This window comes from Schistocerca gregaria, chromosome 8, assembly GCF_023897955.1.
Source record: "Schistocerca gregaria isolate iqSchGreg1 chromosome 8, iqSchGreg1.2, whole genome shotgun sequence".
Taxonomy (NCBI): domain Eukaryota; kingdom Metazoa; phylum Arthropoda; class Insecta; order Orthoptera; family Acrididae; genus Schistocerca; species Schistocerca gregaria.
The window spans coordinates 496,352,786-496,378,710 of record NC_064927.1 but is presented as its reverse complement, the minus strand read 5'-3'; the positions used below and the strand labels follow the sequence as shown (position 1 = coordinate 496,378,710).

The following is a 25,925-nucleotide window of genomic DNA, read 5'->3' as shown; positions in this document are numbered from 1 at the left end:
GTTAATCGATCACCAACGAACTTAAAACGGATATCTTACGACATCCGCCCCGAGCAGATTCAACGAACAAAAAAAAAAGGCAGGATTCGTACCTACGACAGTAGCAGTCGCGCGGTTCCGGGCTGAAGCGCCTAGAACCGCTCGGCCACCGCGGCCGGCAAGTCTCCAAGTTTGCGTCACTTCCGAGAGATAGCGTAGCTGCAGGAGAGGTTCAAAATGGCGTCTGTAGGTGATGTACGCTACAAGCAACGCACCGTCCTTGAATTTCTCACTGCAGAGACAGAAACTGTGGGGAATACTCACAAACGCTTGTGCAAAGTCTATGGAGCGTCTGCTGTCGAGAGAAGTACAGTTAGTCACTGCACACGGAGGGTTAGGTCATGAGAAGGCGGTTCGTCGCAGCTCCACGATTTGCAGCTGTCGGAGAGACGATCCAGGGCTGTCACACGTGACACACGTGACCTACCCAATCGAACTTCCATTTGTTTGGGCCATTAAAGGATGCCATTCGTGGGAGTCAGTTTGAGGGCGAGTAGGAGGTGATTCACACAGTGAAGCACTGGCTGCGCCACCAGGACAAGGATTGGTACAGACACGTCATACACGCCCTTGTTTCGCACTGGAAGACAGCCTTAGAATGGGATGGAGATAACCTGGGAAAATAGGGTGTGTAGATAAAACACCATTCTTTGGTGTGTGTAATTCTCATTATCTTTAACAAAGAATTGTTGAAGAAAAAAATGCGGTGTATTACTTTCTGGGCAACCCTCATAATCTTACCGGTTGCACTGGTATAATTTATTAATGTGATTGTTTGCAGACCCCTTAGCTGTAGCTTACACGTTCTGTCGGTGAGTAAATTCGGGGTGTGGAACTGCACCTCCCCTACCGTGCGGCGGCCGCCCGCCGTGCAGCCCCCACCACTGCCGCTCTCCCCTCCCTTTACCGTGTCGTCTGGACGGCCACGGGCCAAGTTAACTTGCGCGCACCACACTCTGCCCTCGTTTGCAGGCTGCGGCCCTGCTACTGGTGTTAGTGACAGCGGCGTGTCGGTGTGTGCCGCCGTCAGACGGCGCCAACATCCTGGCCATCTTTGCCGCAGAGAGCAGGAGCCACTGGATCGTGTTCCGGGAGATGCTGGTCCAGTTGGGCAGGAGGGGCCACCACCTCACCGTGCTGGCGCCCTTCGAGGAACACCACGAGAACTGGGAGCTCCTCAAAATGGCCGACCCCCAAATGGATCATAGAAGTACGTGCAAGATCATGTTCTGTCCCACAGATCTACTGCAACTACTACATTATTCTTTACTTGAAATGCACTCTCCCTCGAAATATGTACACTGGTGGATATGTAAATGTTTCACATTTCAGTATAAGTTCACAAAATATGAGGGACGTTCAGTAAGTAATGCAATACATTGTTTTCTGAAAGCAAGTTGTTTTCACCAGGATTCCAGTACACCACATTATTCGTCCCTCTTTCGGCTACAAAACCCCTTTCTTTCAAAGTAATCTCCGTTCAATGCGACGACCTTCCGGCGCTTCATTGGGAGGGCCTGTATACCCAAATGTTACCACTCTACTGGTCGACTTGGGTGCCAATATCTTGCTGTATCAGTAACCTCCCATCACTAACAAACCACTTCCTGTGGAGTGCACACTTCATTGTGTCAGACAGATGGAAGTCGGGAGATGGAAGATACAGGCTGCAGGGTGGATGTAGAAGAATGGCCCAATGAAAATTTGTGAGCTTGTCTCAGGTGTGCAGACTCTTGTGAGGCCATGGGTTCCCATAAACAAAGAGTTCGCCCTGATAGCTGAGTGGTCAGCGTCCTAAGGGGCTGGTTTCGATTCCCGGCTGGGTCAGGGATTTTCTCCACTCAGGGACTGGTGTTGTCTTTATGATCATTTCATCTCCCTCTGGTGCGCAGGTCGCCCAATGTGGCGTCGAATGTAATAAGACCTGCACCAAGGCGGCCGGACCTGCCCCGTCAGGGGCCCTCTGGCCAATGATGCCAAACGCTTATTTCATTTCATTTCATGGAGAAAGAGAAGTTTGTTTGCATGTTTGTGGTGACGAACGCTATGAAATAGGTTCTTCAATTTCCTTGCACAACACACTTCAGAGTTGGTCGTTGGAGCATGAAGAAGGACATCAGACACATAAGTGTCGCCATGACTTTGACAGCGAGCGTGGCTTTGAACTTTTTCTTGGCGCCCCCCCCCCCCCCCCCCGCCCCCGGCCCTTGGTGTGCCATTTTGTTTCTGGTTCAAAGTGATGAAGACATGTGTCATCGCCTGTGACGATGTTCGACAAAAAATTATTATAATGAGCTTCATTACGCGAAAGTGACTCCGCACAGTTGGTCCTTCATTGCTCTTTACGGTCTTCTGTTGGGTGGTGAAGAACCCAGCGGGCACACACCTCTGAGCACCCCAACTGGTCGACCAGTCTGTCAACACTACCAACAGGGACATCCAGTTGTGCAGCGAGTTGTTTTATTGGGATCCGTCGATCACCTTGAATGAGAATTGATGCCAAATTAAACACCTTTCTGCCGTCTAGTTTCGGAACTTATTTCATTTTTCTATCAGTTTCGGCGATTTACTACGCCATCTTCAGGCCCTACTCACCGAAGTGTGGAAAGATTCCACCTCGGTTCTGATCAAAAGAGGGGCCAGCAGTACTGGTGTTAGTACATTTCTGCTTGCTCTGGCGATCACTTCAACCATCATCGCCGAAACTGGTAGCCAAATAAAGTTTGGAAACTAGATGCCTGAAAGGCGTTTAATTTGACATCATGTATCGAACAGCCGAGTCCCACTATCATGTCTGAGAAGGTGGACATACAGAGACTGGAATGAGAGTGTCCGCACGTTCCAACACTACAGGAGTCATAGTTGTTTGCAGCCGGCCGGCACGCTGGATAATGGGCAGCTTTTCGCGACCTTTTTGCGTTGATGATAGGCGCATCGCCCAACGACTCGCCGTGCTTTTGTTCACTGTCGGCTCTCCGTAGACATTCTGCAAAGCACTATGAAAATCTGCAATGCTCTGTGTTTCCCCCAAGAGCAACTCAGTGGGAGCTGTCTGCTTGGAACACACCTCCTCTACAGGCGTCATTTTGAAGGCCACGTATAGCACCGCCACCTATCGGAACTTCATGAAACTATAGGAACTGAAGCGGGAGTATTCCGCTCTGTCATACAATGAATTAGGCATGTTTTTGTATCGAAATTGGCAGAGAAAGATGTGTTAGGTTGCTTGTTAAGCGCCCCTTGTAGATGCGAATATCGCCATCTACATTCTGTATACGGGGAAATATTATGGGCCAGGTTCCTTATGCATTGCGTGCAGTACAGAGTCCTGTAAATTGTATTCATATCGTTGCGCATTTAGTGTTTTCTCAAGTGGAATAAGAAGACCACTCCCTCAACATGAAAAACATTCCCATACCGTAACACCATCTCCTCTGTACTTTACAGTCGACACTACACATGATGGCAGGTACGTTCTGCACGAAACCCGAACCCATCCACCGGACTGCTACAAGGTACTGTGTGATTCGTCACCCCACTCGTTTCCCGCCACCCAATGTCCATACACTACAGAAATGTGTGACTTAGGAGGAGCTGCTCGACCATCGTATTTGTCACCCTAAGCCCAGTCACTCTGTCGGCTGATAGGGTGTCGGAACTCACTAGTGATTCCTTCCGCCAGCTACACGCTGGTTCTGACAACCGCTCCCCACGATACTGGACAATCCGTGTCGGGCAGCACATGAGGTCTGGCTGGTATTTGTTTAGCAGCCAATATTCCCTAGCGTTTCCACTTCAAAAGCACATCATAGACAGTCGGCTTGGGCAGTTTTAGTAGGGATGCAAGGATCTGTTAAGGAGGTCACCGACCCGTTCTTGCCGGTACTGCTTTTCTACTGACGACACGATACCCCTCCCTCTCCTCCACCTCCCTTCTACTTCTGCCTTCATACTGCCAGAGCCACCTCTAGTGACATCTGCTGGTCAGTTCCCACTGTCCTGATACATTTGATCAAACAGTGTATGTTGTTTCAAGCAAATCTGTGGCTTTTTCCCAAATAACACCTCGTTTACGGCCATTATGAATATTCTGGCCATAATTGCTTGGTACAGTGTTTTACCAATGAATTGTGCTTCTGTAGTCTCTTACATCTGCTAACATTCAAACATCGATTGTACACAAAGGCATATTTTTACAGATAAAAAAATTCCGCGGGCGGTTGATCAGACACATATTCGTAGATTACGATAATTTCCCTTCGGTTTCGGACATTGTGGCTGCGGTACTTCCCTTGTAAGACGTTTACTCAGTTCCAGTGAATGTTATTCATTTTTTTAGTTATATTTATTACTGGTATAACACTATTCTACAAAGAGTGTTAAAGACAAAAGATTTCGTTGACGGTCAGCTACTGTCGAGGGGACTAATTCAATCGCTCTTGGTATATCTTTCCCATTTTTGACATTAGCTGTGCACGTCATAACATTTACACCACTTATTTATATTTTTCTTCTTTACAGGAATCAACTTTCTCGTCTTTGAGAAGATTCCGACTATTCTGCAGCTGATGTTTCTTTTCTACATCAGCGTGGGCCATTGTCGCACAATTATGGAGGACGCGGCAGTGCAGACTTTACTCCAGTCGCAAGACAGGCAGTTCGACCTCATCGTGTTCGAGACCTTCGTTCAGGACTGCCTCCTCGGTTTCGCGCACAAATTCCAAGCGCCGGTAGTCGCTGCGTCGCCCATCGCCGGCGGCAGCTCCTGGATCAACGACATGGTCGGCAACCCTTACCCCTTAGCCTACGTGCCCGAAACCGCCGTGCCCTACACCGCAAACATGAACCTGTTCCAGCGGGCGAACAACGTCCTCACCGCCTCCGTGTACAGATTCTGCCGCCGCTTCTTTTACCTCCCGTCTATGGACAAAATAGCCCGTGAGCACTTCAAAGACCCCACCATGCCTGCGTTGGCCGACCTGGAGCGTAACACGTCCCTCATCTTAAGCACCTCGCACTTCAGCTTCCATCACGTGAAGCCTATGCTGCCAAACATGGTTGAAGTTGCGGGGATGCACATCAAACCTCCTAAGAAACTTCCGCAGGTAAGTTCCGTACGAAGTCTCACTCTTGTAACAATAGCACACAGTTGCGCATACAAATGTCTGTTATTCAGTCTTATGTGAAGAGGTTCAATAAGTAAAGTGACACATTTTCTTTCTCGCCGAATTTCGCTTGATTTAATGTGGAATTTCTTGTGGGACATCCAGGAACATTCCCGCTTCGGTACCTACAGTTTCATACAGTTCCGATAGGTGGTGCCTCTGTACATAGCCTTCAAAAAGTGGTTCAAATGGCTCTGAGCACTATGGGACTTAACACCTGAGGTCATCAGTCCCGTATAACTTATAATTACTTAAACGTAACTAACCCAAGGACATCACACACACCCATGCCCGAGGTTGGATTCGAACCTGCGGTCGTAGCAGTTGCGCGGTTCCGGTCTGAAGCGCCCAGAACCTCTCGATCTCCGCGTCCGGCACATAGCCAACAAAATGGCGTCAATAATGGAGGTGCGTTCCAGGCAAGAGATGATGATTATGATGTTTGGTTTGTGGGGCGCTCAACAGCCCCCGTACAAAGCCCAATTTTTACAAGAGTCTAGTTTTACCACTGTCACAAACGATGACGATGACGATGAAATGATGAGGACAACACACCCAGGTCCTGGGCAGAGAAAATCCCCAACCTGACCGGGAATCGAACCTGGAACCTAGTGATCCAGAGGCAACAATGCTAGCTACTAAACCACGAGCTGAGGACTCCAGGCAAGAGAGATGTCACTGCATTTCATTTGGAGGAAAACCAGAGTATCGCAGATATTGGTAGGCGCTTGGAGATCTGGCAGTGGACAAAAACACGGTGAGTCGTTGAGCGAGTTTCCTGTCATTATCACTACAAGGTCGACCAAATCTGACTTATCTCCCGCCTGCCGGCCGGCTTCACGCAGCTGTGACCCCTGCAGTGTTGGAACGTGCGGACACTCTCGTTCGAGATGATGGACGCATGCCAGTCAAACGTCTCGCTGCTCTAGTGGACGTCTCCTGGTAGTGCGTTCCAAGCTCACAAAACGCCGTTGGATTGTTCTTCCACATCCACCCCACAGCCCGGATCTCGCACCTTCAGACGTCTGTCTGGCTCAAAGAAGGATGCATTCTGCGGGAAGCAGTGCTTGTATGGTATGGAGGTTACTGACGCAGCGAGACGTTGGCCGCGACGTCGACCAGTGGAGTGGTGGCGTGCGGGCGTGCAGGCCCTCCCAGCAAAGTGGTGCAAGGCCGTCGCAGTGAACGCAGATTATGTGGAAAAATAAGGCTCTTAGCCAGAAGAGTGGGGAGTGATACAGTGTGTTGGAATCCTGAATGAAACCAACGTGCACTCAGAAAAAAATGTTACATTACTTCTTTAACACTCCTCGTAAATTAGTTTTTTACTGCATTATAACACAATAATATCACACCAGATTTCCCGTTGTAAGATTTGTCTGCCATGTTTCTCATAGCTTTGCATTAAGGAAGCTACAGTGAAAATCTAATTATGCAATTACTGGATCAATTTCTTAATTAACCGATTATATAAAATTACATCTACATCTACATTTATACTCCGCAAGCCATCCAACGGTGTGTGGCGGAGGGCACTTTACGTGCCACTGTCATTACCTCCCTCTCTTGTTCCAGTTGCGTATGGTTCGCGGGAAGAACGACTGCCGGAAAGCCTCCGTGCGAGCTCCAATCTCTCTAATTTTACATTCGTGATCTCCTCGGGAGGTATAAGTAGGGGGAAGCGATATATTCGATACCTCATCCAGAAACGCACCCTCTCGAAACCTGGACAGCAAGCTACACCGCGATGCAGAGCGCTTCTCTTGCCGAGTCTGCCACTTGAGTTTGCTAAACGTCTCCCTTACGCTATCACGCTTACCAAATAACTCTCTGACGAAACGCCCCGCTCTTCTTTGGATCTCCTCTATCTCCTCCGCCAACCCGACCTGGTACGGATCCCTCACTGATGAGCAATACTCAAGTATAGCTCGAACGAGTGTTTTGTAAGCCACCTCCTCTGTTGGTAGGCTACAGTTTCTAAGCACTCTACCAGTGAATCTCAACCTGGCACCCGCCTTACCAACAATTAATTTTATATGATCATTCCCCTTCAAATCGTTCCGCACACATACTCCCAGATATTTTACAGAAGTAACTTCTGCAAGTGTTTGTTCCGCTATCATATAATCATACAATAAAGGATCCTTCTTCCTATGCATTCGCAATACATTACATTCGTCTATGTTAAGGGTCATTTGCCACTCCCTGCACCAGGTGCCTGTCCGCTGCAGATCTTCCTGTATTTCGCTGCAATTTTCTAATGCTGCAACTTCTCTGTATACTACAGCATCATCCACGAAGTGCAGTAACATAGTAAAAATAATAACCCGTATCCTTATGTGGTATACGGAGTCCTACAGTACCTGCGTAATGTGCTCATCATTGCAGGCTTCTGATGATGTCTTCCCTCTGTTTGCAACTTGCACGATTAGTTTCCATTTCTGACAGTGCTAAGTCGAGTGAGATATTTTGACTTTGCGTTTTGCTCCACACGTTTCCTAGATGGGCAAGGTCACACGACTTCGGCCCAATAGACAGAACAAGCTTGACAGAACTTGGTTTTCTCTCACATGTCAGATGTCTATAGCAAAGTTACTGAATCATCCTTTCGATCTCTTTGAATTTCATGTAAACCGTGTTGCTCACCTATTTTTGAACAGATGAAGTTCACCTCCAAATACTTTCCAGTGAAATGAAGCGAATGGGTCAGTTGAAGCAGGATCACCACCAGGATTTTGAGAATCCAAACCCAGAACAAAAATGTGGCTGCAAGGCTTCTAATGCATTCTTTTGCTTTTATTTAGCAAAGTAATAGCTGTGTGAGTTTCTCTCACTTTAACCAGGCGTTCGAACAAATACCAACGGTAAAATTACTACTGATTGAAAACAACCAAAAGTCTGTTTTAGAAGAGAAATACTAATAATAATTAATACCAAGTTGGCAAAGTGTATTGAAATTGTTATCTTATTCGAAAAATAAGTACTTCTGACGAAATATAAACTTTATACATCCCTGTTCCTTTTTTTCCTAAAGCACATAACTACGAGAAAGAAGCCACTATTACAATTGCTTCACTACAGGATCCTCTACCTCTGCATAATTATTTTCGCTTCTTTCTGAGAGAAGCTGTAGCAAAAGTAAAACAGAATATCAGTTGAATGACTAGCGATTACACTCCATAATACATTGAGAGCGCTTTCCTGGTCTTCGCAGACTACCCTAAAAATAAAAATAGTTTGGTCAAAACTACTTTCTCGTATGTCGAAAAAATCAGTCTAGAGACGGCAGCATACATGGTAACCACAAAGAAATAACCTAACACAGTATTAAGTAGGATTAATTGAGTTATATAATTCTGCTTTTTTCTACTTATTTATTACAACGGCTATATTCACTCTACGTAACCATTACTAATTGCTCGATCTGCATTTACTGGTCGTTAAATAGTAAGTATGAATTTGTTACGTAGTAAGCACATTATTACATTATCCAATGGATGTTAAAATTGATTTACCTCTCTGGTATCCGACAAAACCGAAAAAAAAGAATTAAAACTGCTACTGTAGCGATATGAGCTAGTATTAATTTCAGGATCTGCAAACGTTCATGGATGCTGCAACGGATGGTGTGATATACTTCAGTCTGGGTAGCAACGTAAGAAGCGCGGACCTTCCGGAGGACTACAGGAACATTTTCTTCAGTGTATTCTCCAAACTGAAAACGAAGGTCCTCTGGAAGTTTGAAGCGGACTCTTTCCCCAATATGCCAGCCAACGTTAAGATTGGTAAATGGTTTCCTCAGAGCGATATACTCGGTAAGTCTGTGCGCCTCTAGTTCAGCATCAAGTGGCCATGTAAGACTTCCCAGCACTGCTTGCTCCTTTGTTCAGTACTTCCCCACACCCTCCACAAATTTCTTCCTGTGATACACAACAGTCTACCAATACTTCTTTAGACATCGCTTTATTCATCCGAAATTTTATACCCATAGATTAAAGAGCTCAGTACATCGTCATTTAGGAACATATTTCTCTCTGTGCATTCAACCATTATTCTACTCGTGGCAGGCTTCACAATCCTTAAGTACATTTGAATCAAATGTGTCATATAATTGCGCATCAGTTTATATACTATTTAAATAACACAATTTGCAAAAATAAACCACGATTAACTTTTTCAGTGCACTGTTTTGTAGTACACGAAAATTGATGAAAAGAAATAAACTTTGTTATTATCTCCTTAGTTTGCAAATGGTTCAAATGGCTCTGAGCACTATGGGACTTAACATCTGAGGTCATCAGTCCCCTAGAACTTAGAAATACTTAAACCTAACTAACCTAAGGACATCAAACACATCCATGCCCGACGCAGGATTCAAACCTGCGACCGTAGCGGTCGCGCGATTCCAGACTGAAGCGCCTAGAACCTCTCGGCCACCACGGCCGGCCATTACTTTGCAGTTTGGTATTGTCTGTAATGGCGTTATTGCAATAAAAGAGGGGGACGCATAGTTTTGGTATGACGTCCATATAATAACTGTAGATGAGGCACTCAAATAAATAAAAATCGTATATTTCCAATTGGGATATTTGTTACAAATAACTGCATTGCCTCTTTGAGTGGATGAGCATCAGCATTCCATTTGTGTACTAAGCGAATGATTTCACCACAAAACTGACAGTTACTCATCATTGATTTCTCCAAGTTGATAACTTTTAATGCGAGAGATGAAGAAAAACTGGATCTGCAGTGAATGAAAATTTAGCTCAGAACTTTCCTGTTATATTCTATCGTAGTATATAAAGTTGAACTGCTTAATAGCATATGAAGCTGATAATTTATACGTATTTTCCGAATGGATGCTTAACACTTACGAATCCTTTTCCATCATATTTTTTTGTATAATCGTCTGAAGCATGTAATGCGAAGTGCAATATACCACCATAAGAATAACAGATAAGTCAGCTACCTATTAATAAATGCTTTGCGAATTATTCCTTTAAAACAATAGAACTTTTATGACTTACATCATGATTTTATAAATGATTTTGGTCCACATTAGCATAAAAGTATCTTATCACAGTAGAAGGTACCTTTTGGAAATTTATGCACAAGAAAATCAACACATATAAAATCAAAATATATACAGACAGGGCGAAATGGAAATTACATAAATTAAGAAGTACGCTATTATCCACCTGCACCTGCACATCCACAACTGAAACATCCCTTTGCGGCATTAGTATCCGATGAAACACATTGTTTAGCTTTCCAGTTACTTTTCTCGCATTTATCGTTTCTTTCATTTCACATAATAGATAATAAAGATTGTTTTCATGGACAAATTTTTATTTTCACTAATAGAGATTGTCATCTTGAGTAAGAAAAAACGATTGCATAGCATTTTCATCAGTTATAAAATACAGAGAAAAATATTGTGCTACTTTTACAAAGCCTGCAGACTGCTGAAGACCAGTTTTAAAACACGCTTCGAAAAAACTCATTAGGTAGGTAAAAGCCAAATGGTTAAAAATAATAAAACAGTTATTGCTCCTATAAAGTAAAATATTTAATAAGGTAAAGAAAAGCTTACGACTGTAATATTTTCCTCGAAAAAGCAGCGTGATTAATTTTATTTCTATTTCATGTATTACGTCAGAACGTGCAAGGATTATACATTATTTCATTCATTAGATTTCATAACACCTAATGACATCTCTTAATTGTTTATGGTTTTTATTGTGTGATTGTCAAGTATGTATCAGGAAGACATTTCCAGATTTCACTAAGTTTTACTATCCTAAAAACAATCAGATACAATGACTTGTATTGTTTACATTCTTCCAAAAATAAATTTCAGTCCATCTTTTCATCTACTATGCATAAATGTTTATTTTTTCTTTATGAAATAATTTAAATTCTTTCGTTCTCTTGTAGCGTTAACATCTGGTTGCTGTATGTTTACCAAAATGTGATTTTTGTTAATGTTTTAGCTCATAAAAACTTAAAGTTCTTCATGACTCATGGTGGCATGATGAGTTTGCAAGAATCTCTTTATAACGGAGTTCCTTTGCTTGGATTTCCTATATTTGGAGACCAAACACCAAATCTACTCAAAGGACAGGAGAACGGATATGCAATTATGATCAAATTTTCAAACTTGACAGAAGAATCGTTGGGATGGGCAGTAAACGAAATGCTCACAAATCCAAGGTAAGATTTACATGAATATTTTTGTACGGGAATCCAAGTATGATATTCCTGTTATTGCAATAAAGCTCTGTTTAAATTGTTTGGATTTATCTAAGTGGACAGATTGACATTTACTTAAGAAACAACTTACCATATTATTTGATGATTATAATTTTAGTTTATGGATTAAATATTTTATACATTTACCTGCTATTGTGCACCATGATAAAAAATTTCCCTTGCATTAATTTCTCCAGATACATTTGATACATTTGGTAACTTTGGTAAACTACATATGTCTCCAGGACTCCACTTATGTCTAAGATGAGACACCACGTTAAAAATAAACTATTCAGTGGCCCTCAAACTTTAATTCAACATATTTTTCTCCATGACTAACGAGTGCCAAGTTGGTATCTTTTCTCACAGAAGTGCGTAAAGACTAGCATATATTCTGGTATGAGATGTTAAGCAGGGTCAGTGATTGACAACCGGGAGCTCAAAGCAGCTCAAGCCATAGACTGAAGTAAAATGTTAACGAATAGGCTGGAATAAGTAGTAGAAGTAATTTTATCAACACATATTAAATAGGAGTAATGTAAGAGTGATCTAATAATGCATAAGAAAATAGGAATGAGGATAAGCTTCTATGTGGAACATAGTGAACATGCTGGCGCAGAGGAGATGGATAGCAAGTCAACACACACTATAGTAGTAAAAGTTTATGTTCCTAATAGCTTCACATATGATAAAGAGACTGGAAGCCTGTATTATGAGATAAAAATGTATTTCGATAATAGAAAAAGAAGAGAAGTAATAATACTAGGGGAACCTGGTCTGAGTCAATGGACTGAAAGGGGAAACTGCGCGCCAGAGTTTTTCCACTGAGCACTATTCAATCATTGCTAACATTTAGTTTAACATTTATGGAAGAAATATAGACATCAAAAAGTTTCTAACAGATAACCTCATGGTAAGACAGCGACTTCAGAACCAGATGTTAAGGTACAAAACATTTCCAGCAGTAAATGTGCACTGACCATAATTTATTGGTAATGAACCGCAGATTAAAACAGAAGAACTTGAAAAAAAAAAGAGGAAGTTAAAGAGTTGGTACTTGTCTCAGTTGAAAGAACCAGCATTTTTCGAGAGAGTTTCAAAACGAACATTAGGCACTAATTGACTGAAACTGTGAAAAATAGCACGTTAGAAAACGAATGAGTGGCTTTGACAGAAGAAATAGTGAAGATCATACAGAATTTATAAATCGTTGGATAACACAAGAGATTAAATGACGAAAGGAGAAAAATGAAAATTAAGCAAATGATACAGGCAAAAGGGAATATAGACCTCTAAACATGAGCGTGACAGGAAGTGCTGAGTGGAAAACCATGAATGGCTAGAGGAGAACAGCAGAAACCGCCTATATGAAAATCAAAGTGGATTTTGACCGTAACAAAGCGCCTCTATCAATATTACCAGTTCAGCTTGCAGGCCAGTATTAAAAAAAAGGATAGGCTGAAATATGGAATAAATATATAGTATGGGATATATAAAATTAACGAAGATAATATTATGGATAAGAAAGAGGAAGTAGATGGAGACGAAATGGGAGATATGATATTTTGAGAAAAATTTGACACAGCACAGAAAGAACTAAATGGAAAGAAGGCACCTATAGTACACAGCATTACTACAGAGTTATTGAAAGCCTTTGGAGTACATACCATGACAAAATTAATCCACCTGGTAGACAAGATAAACGAGAAAGGCGAAATCCTTTCGCTTTTCAAGAAGAATGTATAATGCTTGTTCCAAATAAGGTAGGTGCTGGTGGGTGCAAATGGTAATGTAAAGAAGAGTGAGGAGTAAAGTTGTAGAACAAAACCACTGCTTGACCAGAGAAAGCAACGAGAAATGTATTTCAGTTGTAGCAGTTATGGAAAGATGGAGAGGCTTACACAGGATAAACAGTGTGGAATGCTGCACCAGGCCAGTCTTCCAACTGAAGACCACAACAACTTGAGTGTGCACCACATGTCAGTAGCACATAAACTGCCATTCTTACACTCAGCTGTAGAGAGTAAAAAAGCTGAAAAATGTACTACCACTTTTCAAGAAGAAGGAAGAAAAGATGAAGATCGATACTTGCAAAGATATTCGATCATGTACTCTATAGATATGTAGAAGAGCTCTAAAGATGGTTCAAAAGCTCAAAGATTTATATATTAGTACAACCAGATTTCCTTACTAGATTTGTTTAAAATCTTGTGCAAAATTGATAATACATAAAGCTATAGTTCAATTCTTTTATCTTGGCGCTTCGCACATGCCCGCCCAGACGAGGGAGATTGCTGCATTGCCAGTTGTACTCACCAAGAGAAGCAGCGCTATAGTATAGTTCGCAAACTTACGTTTAGGGGGAAGTGCACAGTTTATGAAGTAAAGCCACCACGGCCGCATTAACCCTTTCGCTGCTACAGAGGCGTGCTCCCTGCATTCCACGCTTTGTGCGATTTTGTCATCACTGCACTGCTCTCCTGTGCAGCCACATGTTGTTTCGACTGTTTTGGCACACTTTATCATTCGATTTCACAAAAACTATTTGGCCCAAAAATTTGATTTTTATACATCTTCTTGACTGATACCTTCCCCCCCCCCCCCCCCCTTCATAAATGACTTAATTTTGTTTTGATTTTCAATGCTGTTATTGTGCAGCATTAGATGTAGTAAACCATTTCACGAAATTTTGAAGAGTTTGCAGAGGTAAAAGTCCACAGCGTATACTTTCTGTATGGTCGATTCTAGTTGTCACTAGAAATTTCAAAAAATTGCATTCAAACGAATAAAATTCATGAAGTAAGACACTGCGATATTGTTTTTAAATAAAGAAAGTATTAAGCACAAAACAAGGTTTGAATTCGGAACCCTTCATTTAGCAGCCATACACTTTAACCATTACGCTAACACAGCTCATCATTCAATAGATCTCCCGGAGGACTTTAAAATGTCATGCACAAACAGTGTTCGTGTGACTGAATTATTCACGTTTTGTCGAAGTACAATAGGAAATAAAAAATTACCACTGTTCTTTATTGCGAAAAAGCGGTTAGTAAGAATGATACAAACACCTTTCCTTGCTATCGCCTGAATTAGGAGGCTTATTGCTTGCTTGGTTTAATTAATTAATAGAATATGAAGCAACTGGTATAAAGAATGCTTTTTACAAACTTTCTATAAAAGAAAGTTTGCTAGCAAGATATTGCATTTGTTCAATTACTTTATTTATGACTGGACGTTTCTGAAACTGAAGACACTCGTCCGTGCTCTGCACTGCAGTCGAGATCTGGGAACGTCGTTCTCTCTCCATTGGCTGACTGTGTTTTGTGACGTCAGATGTGCAGAACGAACCTAAACCAGCCGCCGTCGTAAATGACGCGCACTTTAGTACTTTTTTTCTACTGAAATGGCTCATCCGAGAATAGAAAACCAAAGTAGAGTTCTTGTATTTGCAATTTCGTAGATAATCTTTTGACACTCTACAGAAATCTTTTACACTTGGTAAATGGTTAAAAATACGACATAACATTTTTTTAAGGTGTAACATTGTGTAAAATACATTGATAACGTTATTTTATCTCGTTTTTCATTGACGGTATTGTGCATAATGAACATTTGCATTGAATTAAATTTTCAGCTACATGGACAACGCTAAAAAGTACTCCAGACTGTTCCACGACCGGCCGGAGAAGCCGCTGGACACGGCCGTCAATGCTATTGAGTACGTACTGCGGCACGGAGGGGGGCGCCACATGCGGTCGGCGGCGCTGGACCTGGCGTGGTACCAGCACCTGCTGCTAGATGTCCTCCTCTTCGTGCTGGCGTGCGCGGCGGCGGCTGTAGCAGGAGCAGTCGTGACGGCGAAGGCCACCGCGAGGGTTATTTCCAGGAGGAGTGGCTCAGCTTTCAACAAGGAGAAAGGCTCCAAGAGGGACTAGAAGTTACTGACTGGTGATTCCAGGGCCCGACACACTTTTACAAGATGTAGAACGGTTTGCACTCTAGTCTTTTATTTGCTGCACAGGACGCCGGCAGTATGGTTCCAGAGTAAATGACACTCACTCTATATTTTGGAATTCTGATGTGCTACATAGCGTCCTCGTCTGACTTCAAATTTTGGCGTGTAGCCTTGAAGGCGGGCGGTAGAGTAATGGGCAGTATGTAAGTTTTTGCATTGCGTATGGGTGTATGTTAATCTCAGAGTGTTTTGTACGGAAAAAGATATCTGTAAACGTAATTTATTTATTTTAGCTGAAACAAAAACTGCCATCTGACAAAAAAAAAGCAAGAACATAGTAAAGTGGTAACAGAATATTACAGAAAAACACTGACAATACAGACTGTTTCCACTACAACGTCTTCTGTTTCAGCAAGTAATGACTTCTGTCTACCATTAATACTTTATGCTATTTTATACCGGCATTCATGGAAGGTTCGTGTGTAGTGATACTTTTGTACTGCATAAATGAGGCTGTGTCACACTTTTTGTGGAATATCCATAGTAGGAAAAGCAACAACCAGAAGAAATTGAGTTCAACATTTTTTATCAATAATATAGTCTTTCCTTAAATAAAGATGTTAAGCTGGAACCAAAACGATGACATTATCTCAGGGGCGCCGACTTTCCAAAATTTCTGTGGGCGCATATCAATGGCGGACTGTGGTATATGTTTTTTGGGGAGTTTCTATTTTTTTTAAAAATGACTACCTTTCATGAAAAGTGCTGTGTCATAAAGTTTTGTGCTGTGATAAACTAGCTCAGTTGGTAATACAACTGACTTAAAAGCAACAGAAATGAAATCAAACTCGGTTTCAGATTTACCTGGATGAAACCACAGACCCTGATGTGTAACGTTTGCGATACGGGCCTGTCTGTGAAATTTTCCCCTATGAAGAGCTTTTGCTCCACGCATAGCCTCAGTAGAATGTCTTCTTCATGCTAGTTGTTAGTGCTACAGTCTACAACATAAGCTCCCGCATACTTCAAAGCCATTGTCTCAAGGAACTACACGAAAACAATCCAGATTACGTGGAAACAGTTTCATTGAAATGTTAAACCACACTGTTTTTATGTTTAAAAGAAACTACTGAGTCTGTAACAATAGGCTTCCTTGTATCTCCGGTTATTCTTTATTACTGCTCAATATTGGCAAGCAGATACCTTGAAACAGTTGTTGATGAATGGAGTGGGCATATTGTAGCATGTCACTTGTAAGGAAACAAGAAAGCAGGCAGAAAAGGTGGGATTCCCACTCACAGAACTGTGCGACTGTCATTGTGGGGAGTGCCTTTGACTTGACTAGAGAAGGGCAACGAACGGGAGAGTACGTTGCTCGGTTGCCTTTTGCACAAATAGATACGTTTTAGGGGTCAGAAATTTTAACTTCCATCTCAGTGTTTTAATAGTTCATTATTTTTTGATAAAGGCAAGTGAGAAATATTTATTTTATTTTTATCAGACTAAAATTTTTGTGGGTGCTTGAGCCCCAGCACACCCACTTAGACAGCGCGCGTGCATAATCTTCTCAAAGGAGAAGAAGATGATAAAGTTTCTAAACACATTCCATACTCCAAGAATCTGGATAAAATCTTACACAAATTCCCATGTAACGACTGTGACATCATAGATGATAATCCAAAACTTGGATGCAGAAATAAAACAGGGTGGCCCAGTTGGTGGATTTCAGGAGAAGTAGGTCACGTTATGGATCCATATTTAACCAACTGCATTCCATTCATTGAAAGAAATCTTCATTTTCACACCTCAAATGTTTCACACTTTATTTATCTCCAAGATGCTTATGAAAGGTTTAAACCTCCATCAACAGGTGGATTTACAGTTCTTGATGTGACTTGTGTGTGTGTGTGTGTGTGTGTGTGTGTGTGTGTTCTGTGTTACGATTTTTTGGAGGAAGTTACACCACTGTCTAGTGGAGAAACAAAAGAAACAAAACACTATTTCAGAACATGGTTTTTGACAAAAAACTAAACGTATATCTGACAGTAAAAATGAATTTTTTTTAGCAAAATATGTCAGTAAACATTTGATGTGTTATGACAGTGAAAGGAAACCATGTCCGGTGGAGGTACTCAATTTTATTTATTTTATTTTTGCCGTTAAATGTGCATTTAGTTTTTGTAAAAAAAAATCATATTCTGAAACAGTATTTTGTTTCTCCACTAGACAATGTCATAAATTGCTCCAAAAAGTCGTAACACACACGCGCGCTTACGTCACTGTAACAAATATAAACCCACCTGATGGAGGTCATGGAGATATACAAACAGTGAGTGGTAACAATAAACCCGTTGTTTCACCTGATGTCAATAACAGTCACGGTAAAGCATAACCTGAAATGTTCGCATTTAAAGTGTTGCAAATTTATCGAGGCTTCAACTTGTGAGCCAAGGTACAATGATCACCTCCTACAGCAGGACTGAATGCCATCTGGTGGTGTCATCAGCGCTATGACGCAATAAGGAAAGTATGTAAGAGGAGTAGAGGCGAGTGGAGATATCATTACAGAGGCGACAATGGCCCCGATGGAGAAACCCACTGACACAAATGACTCTGACAAAATGGTTGTTGCTAAAGCCTGTCGTCTGGGAACGAGCTACTTGGAAATGGTGAAACAGGCTGGCTGTTCACATGCTACTGGCGTGAGCAACTATGGAAGATGAATGAAAATGAAACCACGAGAAGGCGACAAGGTGTCGGATTGTCCACTCCTCATCACAGAATGGGAAGGTTGGAGGCTTGCCAGCTCTGTCATCATATCTGTGGCAAAACTGATAATAGAGTACAGTGCTGGTGCATTCACAGGTCTTCTGTTTGGCACAAATTGTTGAACGTGAGACTCTGCAGCAGAGAAAAGCAGTGTGTGGTGGTGGGGGACCAGAGACAAAGGCTGCAACACGTGTATTCCCTCTCGAATCCCTTGGCAGCCCTCATGTCGCACTGTCTTTCGAAGCACTTCTTCTGAGCAGTTTACAACAGGTACGAGGTGCTGCCCAGTGTTAACACACCTGAGCCAGCACTGGGTGCCTCATCTTTTGGGGCAGTGGACGACTTTCACTCCAAGTCCACACAATCAAGGTGGGTTTGTTGGCCATTGGAAGGCCCATCAGTACAGGGATAATTAAGTCTCAGCGGGCAGGTCAGGAAAGAGTTCCAGTGAGCACTCGATAAGTTTGCCAGGAGGTATACTACAATACGTGCAGAAAGTTCTGCCGGCCTCTGTTGAGCACACTGGACGCAATTAACTGATGACAGTAGCTCATGTTGGCGTAGACGGCGCTGGCCACCTGGTTTCTGAGGCCATCATCAGCTCCTTTATCCGGTTGGCTGGATGGTTATTCTGAGATGGGAGTCCACTCCATGTGCAGTGGTGTGTGTATGACTACTGATCCTCGCTGTCGATTCCTCGGCTTGTGTATGTATTGGTTCGGTATATAAAATAATTGGTGGTTACTGCGAATGTTAACTACCACATCCCGTCCACGGATTCAGTGAAATGTTCAGCGGCTGAAACTCGTTGTGAACGAAACAGTGGTCTTTGCAGCCCAGCTGCGGAAGTGAAACTGTACTTCAAATACTGCAAATGCATTAGAGAAGTGGTAACTCATCACAGTGTGATGCAACTGTAAACGTGTAGGATATAGTGTCTGACAGGTGAAACAAGAATTGGTGACGGCAGCTACCATCCCAGTCGGTTGCAGCAGTTGACTGGATTGGTGAAGGCTACCATCACACGCAAAGTGCAAACACAGCTCACCTTGTAACCTCCAACTTCCTAACCGGCCTACTGGATTTCGATGTAATTGACAGTGATCGCGTATGACTATGATGAGTAAGGCTATTGTTACCGAAGGAAAATAATACTGATTAGTAGGAGGAAAGTGTACAGACGACCCTTCTGAAGGAAGACTCTATTCTAATACTGCTAATAATTTTGAAATGGGTGGAATTTAGTGCAATCGCTCATGAACCACACGGGGGGAAAAGGGTACGACGTAATATTTTAATACAAAAAATTCTGATAATACAAAAAAATACTGATTCGCAAAAAAGAAATAATTGCCCACTAGGGCAATGAATATCCAGTATCTTAAGAAAGGTAATGGCAAAGATAATTAAGCAAATAATCACTGGTGTTGTAACAGAAAGTTGTCACGCTTTTCCACAACACAACAGCTCCCGAGAAAATAAATGAATCGGAAAGCACTGAGTTTGCAGTTACTTATTCTGAAATACTTAGTTTTGAAAGTAAAATAAAAGGAAGTTGCTGGTTAAATAAACCACTGGCAGTAACTGAAACGGTTTCGAAAAAAATGACTTTCTGTAATCTCAGCATAACGTAATGCAAAATTTGGAAAAAGGCAAGCAGTTTACTTTTAATTATTGAATGATTGAATTGGATTTACTTGACTCATCTTCTAGTCTCTGATTCAGTCTGTTGATCACGCAAATATTCTAATATGCGGACACAATTTTTCAAAATTCTTTCATCGAGCCGCGCGAATTTGCGTCGCAGGATTTTGACGTCACGAAATCGTACCATTCACTCTCCTGCTTCTGCTCTGAGCAGTCTTTCACGACCGCATTCTTAAATTCTTGAAAGCTCGAGTTCACAACATCGAGGATTAAGCCCCATTGCGTTGCCTCTGTCAGCAGATTGGTTTTATTCACGATTCCAATACAGCACATTACTCCCCACTCTTTTGGCTTCAAAACCCTGCTTTTCAGCATAACCTCCGTTCAATGCGACAGCATTATGTCACCTTACTTGGAGGGTCATTATGCCCACATCGTATCACTTAATTGACCGACGTCGGAGCCAAAATATTGCTGCATTAATAATGTCCCTATCATCCTTGCACCGAAAACAGGCTTTTGGAGTTACGTACGCTGATAGAAAATTCGATTCAGAAAGCCGGCATCAGCGTTAAGTCATTTGTTTATCGGCAATGCGAGAATGCTTTTAAAGTTTTGGGTTACATTTCATGTGGTTAAGTTCAGCTCTAGTCCACAATCCTTGGATCATACAGTAATCGTTCTAGACGCAAAAGCGGGCCCTCCAGCGATACGCTTTTCGTCCGCTTTTGTCAGACCTCAAGTTCGAGCACCTCCACAATTTCCATAATGCCTGTCAAACCGTAGTTGGAAATTCACGCTCCCACGCTGGTTTTTTTTTTTTAATTTTTGAAGAGGACTGCCACCTTAATACGACAAGAATGCACCAAAGGAAAGAAATTATGGCGTGCACATCGGGGTAATCCCTTATTAGGGCAACGATGAAATGTCTGCCGAAATCGTAGACAGATGAATCCTATTACTGACGACATTCTGCTCATACAGTTACATACAACTTGTTTTATTATTAGTGATTTTAAACAGTTATTTTTTACGAACTTCCAACATGCTGGAGTTACTTGGGTCAGCAACTTCTGTTAATCAGTAAAACGAAAAACTAGTCCAATTTGCAAATTATTACTTTTTACTCATTCGATGACTAGTTTCGGGAAAGACGTCACAACCGTGCAGTAAACATTTACAATGCATACAGATTATTCATATGCACTGTAAATGTTTACTGAACGATTTTTACATCTTCGGAAATGCCATTTTCGACTTCGTTATGATGACCTGAAAATGGGTATTGTCCGGAAACTAGTCATGGAATGAAAAAAAGGAAATAATTTGCAACTTGGACTGGTTTTTCGTTCTAATGAGTTTATTTTTTATTGGTGTTATTGTCGTTAATTCTTGGTTCAATGTCTTAACACTCGTAAACATGTCTAAAGGCAATACTACCTCATATTGCAAACTACCGACCACAATAATTACTTATTACACTGAAGCAGATCTTGAACATTTTTGTGCCCTTACACATGACTATGCAAACCGAAATATTACAGTTAATTCCCCACTACATGTACTGCAATTTAATAAATTGGTAAACCAAATCCCTTAATGCGGCGTAGAGTTCATTTTGCCATCCAGAGCTCGTCTTCATAGCCTTAACCGCTCCTAGTCCTTGACTGATACCAAAGCAGTGTAATGATTTGACTGCTTCATGATAATTCATCCTGAGTAGGCAGGCATTTATCATGCCTTTTTACCTTTGAGTTTGGACTACATAAAACCATCTAACGATTGTCCACAACCTCACAACCTCACAAAACTCTGCAGAGTTCAAAGAAATCAGGACTGTTCGCAATTTCTATTTTTCTCCTCATGTAAACAGTAAACACGTTCTACAGTAACGACAATACAGCACTCGAAACACAACGTATTTCCTTTGTCCCTCAATATTGATTTTCTGCTTCTGCACCACCGTTCCTTCGTTCAGAAGATGCTCTTTAATGAGTCTTTTGTACGTGCATTTACCGTCGCACTGTTCACATCGAGCTGTCTCCTCCAGACGCGTATTAAGCTCAGCAGTCGCTTCCATCACAGTACTTTAATTAGTAAACGTAACCATCTTCTGCGATGCACTCATGTTCCTAACAGTTACTTTGGTCTTCCTTCCTCTCTTGCGTGCAACGAGACTCTTGTTTTCAATAAAAAAAAATTTGTGGGACGAGGGCCTCCCGTCGGGTAGACTGTTCGCCGGGTGCAAGTCTCGATTTGACGCCACTTCGACGACTTGTTCGTCAATAAGGATGAAATAATGATGATTAGGGCAACACAACACCCAGTCCCAGGTAAACAAATTATTAGAATAACATTAAATACAACAAAATATAACATATCCTGTTCTTTTTTTTATAATTTGTATTGAACAAACTAAAAGTACATATATATTCACTATGCAAGATTTCTTCAAGGTACCATTCCATTTAAACATATACAAATGACTGTTAGTTGAAAAAAATAAATACAACAAAATATAATGTATTCTGTCTTCTTCCTTTTTTTAATTTTTTTTTTGTCGATGCATGAGAACGTTGATAAGGGTGTTGCATCATGTGACAGGTAGGCATGGTACACCCCAACGTTGAGGGGGTCAAGGAAGACGCTGCGGAGATAACCGGCAAAAGTTTGTCGGTAAGATGGTTTTCGGGTGAGGGTGTTATGCGCGGTCACAACTTTGTACCAGAAGTCAAGGACTGTATGCGGACCACATTGAAAGAGGTATTCTAAAGCCTGTCCTTGAAACTAGATTAGGGTGTGGCGCTTAGCAAGAGGGTAGTGAAATGTCTGGGGCAACAACAGGAAATCCGGAGTAACAGTCATTGGCGGGGCACGGAGGTAAAAGCCCACGATTCGTTGGATGAGGAGCCATACGTTTTGTTTCAGGGGGCACGTAAGACGGTGCTCGCCGGTGTCTTCGAGCTGACAGTCAGGGCAGAGTGGGAAGGCGGCCAGTCCTATGCGATAAAGTCGACTATTAGTCGGGAATTTTCCATAGACATACCAGAGTGCAGACACAGACGACGGTAAAAAGGGTGCATGCACGCACCCCCAAACCGTGCGCCAGTTAATGTCAGGATGCTGTAGCACCATGCGGTCGCAAGGGTTGGACAGCATAAGCAAACGACAATAATCTTTTGTACGGGGAGAACGAGTACTGGAAAATCGGCCCGAACGTAGCTGAGTTCTATGAAACAATTGGCGACGTGGTACAATAATGGAGAAATAGGTGCCACATTGATCGGTGGATCGAGAGAAGCTGGTCGGAGGATATCTAAGAGACTGCGTGTTAAGGACGGAACCGTCTCCTGCCAGTGCCGCAACAGAGTGTGGACAACGAGTGCAGAAGATCGTGCCCGCACGTTGACGAGTCCGAGACCACCTTTTCCAGGAGGCCGTGTTAGAGTGTTGTAGCGGACTTTGAAAAGTGCCCCTGCTGACACGAAATATCCAAAGGCTGATTGGATGCGGCGACCAAGGAGTAACGGCATTGGGAGGATTTGGGCGACGTATACCAGTTTAGGGGCGACATACATGTCGACATAGGACACACGTTGGAGTTGGTTTAAGTTACGGTGCACTTGACCACGGACATAGTGCCGAGTCGACTGCAAAAGCCGCCGGTAAGCCAATGCCACTGTGCGGTGTGTGGAGCTCGTAAATTCGATACCCAAGTAACGAGGGGTGGTACTGACTGGGAGTGGGTTCGGCACCATAGCCGGGAGGCCGCGCCCATTGTGCATCATAGTCGATTTGCGGACATTAAGAATGCTACCAGAAAGACGTCCATACTGGTGGATCCACTGGATGGCGTCACTGAGATCAGTAGAGGAGCAGGTGAGAAAGAGCAGATCGTCCGCATAAGTCCTACAGTGGAAGGAGGAGTCACGCAAAGTGAGGCCGTGCAGTCTAGAGGTAAGTCCAGCGATGAGGGGCTCAAGTGCAATGGCAAATAGTAAAGTAGACATAGGGCATCCTTGACGCACAGAACGGCGTATAGGAATCGGTCCTACAAGCTTCCCATTGACTTGTACCATCGACACCGCGGGAAGTAGTAACCGGCGAATGGAATCGACAAAAAGTAATCGGAACCCCATACGTGTCGCCGCAATGTGGAGTAATGGGTGTCGAACGCGATCAAAGGCACTCGTGAAATCGGCGGATACCAGTGCTGCACGAAGGCGACAAACCGACGCCAGTGCAATGAGGTCACTTCATTCTCCTAGGGCTGTTTGTAAGGTGGACCCACAACCACGTGCAGTCTGCTCAGGTGAAAGGACCGTAGGTAAGACGGTGCGCATGCGCGCTGCCAAGAGGCGTGCATAGATTTTATAGTCTGCATTCAGAAGTGTAAGGGGGCGATATGCAGAGACATGAGACCCTCCCTTAGGTTTAGGCACAGGTAGAAGAATACCAGTGACGAATTCAGGTGGAATTGGGAAGGACGGAGTAAAGAGTTCCTGGATCATTTCCGTCCAGTGAGGAAGCATTAATGTGGTGAACGCCCGGTAAAACTCCACTGGGAGACCATCTGGTCCTGGTGATTTGTTCTTGGCCCCTCTGTTGATCGCATCTACTACCTCTTCTTCGGTGATTGCAGACATCATGGACGTTGACTCCGCTACGGTGATGGTCCGGTCAGGGGAAGGACGGAGATCATCAGGAATGGGCGTCGCCATCTGTTCATCATCATAAAATTGGCGATAATGTTCAGCAAAGGCAGACACCACCGCCGCCTGTGTTGTGTGGTGAACACCATCGGAGGTCGTGATGTGGGGGACGAAAAGTCGACGTCGACGACTATGGTCGGATGCGGCATGGATTGTGGATGGGGATTCGTCATGGAGGAGGTCTTGTCGTCGCGAACGCACCACGACACCATGCAGTCGTGCACGTTGAAGAGAGAGGAGACGAGCTTTAGTACGTTGTCGTTCCCTATGGGTATCAGGTGATGGAGGGAGCGCATCGAGCTCACGGAGGACGGCGTAGTGAAAATTTGTGGTGTCTCGATGCCATGCTGCTGCTTCCTTGCCACACTGTATGAAGGCCTTTCTTATCGCAGGTTTGGCACATTTCAGCCACCAACGGAACGTGGATGTGTACTGCGCAAGGCGTCTTTCGCAAGACGCCCATGTAGTGGTGATATATTGTCGGCAGTGTGGATCATTAAGGAGGGAGGTATTAAGCTTCCAGTAACCTCTGCTGCGCCACACTGACTGAGGTGGCAGAGCCAGGGAGCAAATGACGGCGCAGTGGTCCGAGAATGCAAGGGGCCACCGTTCAGCTTGGGCGACTTCATTGCCAAGGTGAGCAGAGACATAAAACCGGTCCAGTCTGCTCGCAGAATGTGCTGTATAATGGGTAAAACCGGGGGTATTGCCATGAATTTTCTCCCAAACGTCCACTAGATGAAAATCTTCGATTAAGGTGAGAAGCGCCGGGCATGGCGAATAACCAGGCATTTGATCCTGCGGATGGAGGACACAGTTGAAATCGCCTCCCATGATAAGGCCATCATAGCGTCCAGAAAACAGGGGCGCCATTTCATGTCCGAAGAAAGTGGACCGCTGCCGACGGTTCGTGGAGCCAGACGGAGCGTAGATATTGACGCGCGTGTTGAAGATGGTAACAGCCACGCCTCTTCCACAGGTAAGGATTGTCATGTCCTTGAGTGGGATTCCTTCGCGTATGTAGAAAGCCACTCCACGCCCTGATTGATCACATGTGGACGTGTATGAGTCGTAGCCGTACACTGGTGGTAGTGTGGCAACGCGTACTTCCTGAAGAAGGGCGACGTCGACGTCAGAGGCCCGAAGCATGTCACATAGGAGTTGCAGCTCGGGTGCGGTGCCGATCATGTTGATGTTCAGTGTGGCAAATGTCCATGGGAATAGCGTCGTGGTGAGAGAGATCTGGAGTTGTCGGCGGGGAGACAGGCGTCTCAACCGGCGCACCGATCGCTACATTGTGCGTGGCGACCTCCATAGTGGTCCCGTCCTGCGAAACGTCTTGTTCATTGTGAAAGTTGTCCGCCGGCGTCTGCGTGGAGATGT

The 25,925-nt window shown here is 43.3% G+C and overlaps 1 protein-coding gene across 3 annotated transcripts in view; it reads left to right on the top strand.

Annotated features, from left to right (window-relative positions):
• Positions 1-15,987, top strand: part of LOC126284855 (UDP-glucosyltransferase 2-like) — a 64,405-nt gene extending 48,418 nt beyond the window's left edge. For all 3 annotated transcript variants that reach the window (XM_049984088.1, XM_049984087.1, XM_049984089.1), the window contains 5 exons: positions 1,012-1,249; positions 4,561-5,144; positions 8,797-9,019; positions 11,198-11,417; positions 15,094-15,987. In XM_049984088.1, the coding sequence (XP_049840045.1) occupies positions 1,012-1,249; positions 4,561-5,144; positions 8,797-9,019; positions 11,198-11,417; positions 15,094-15,394 (1,566 nt within the window). In that variant the 3' untranslated portion in view covers positions 15,395-15,987. The remainder of the gene's footprint in view (positions 1-1,011; positions 1,250-4,560; positions 5,145-8,796; positions 9,020-11,197; positions 11,418-15,093) is intronic.
• The last annotated feature ends 9,938 nt before the right edge of the window (positions 15,988-25,925 follow it).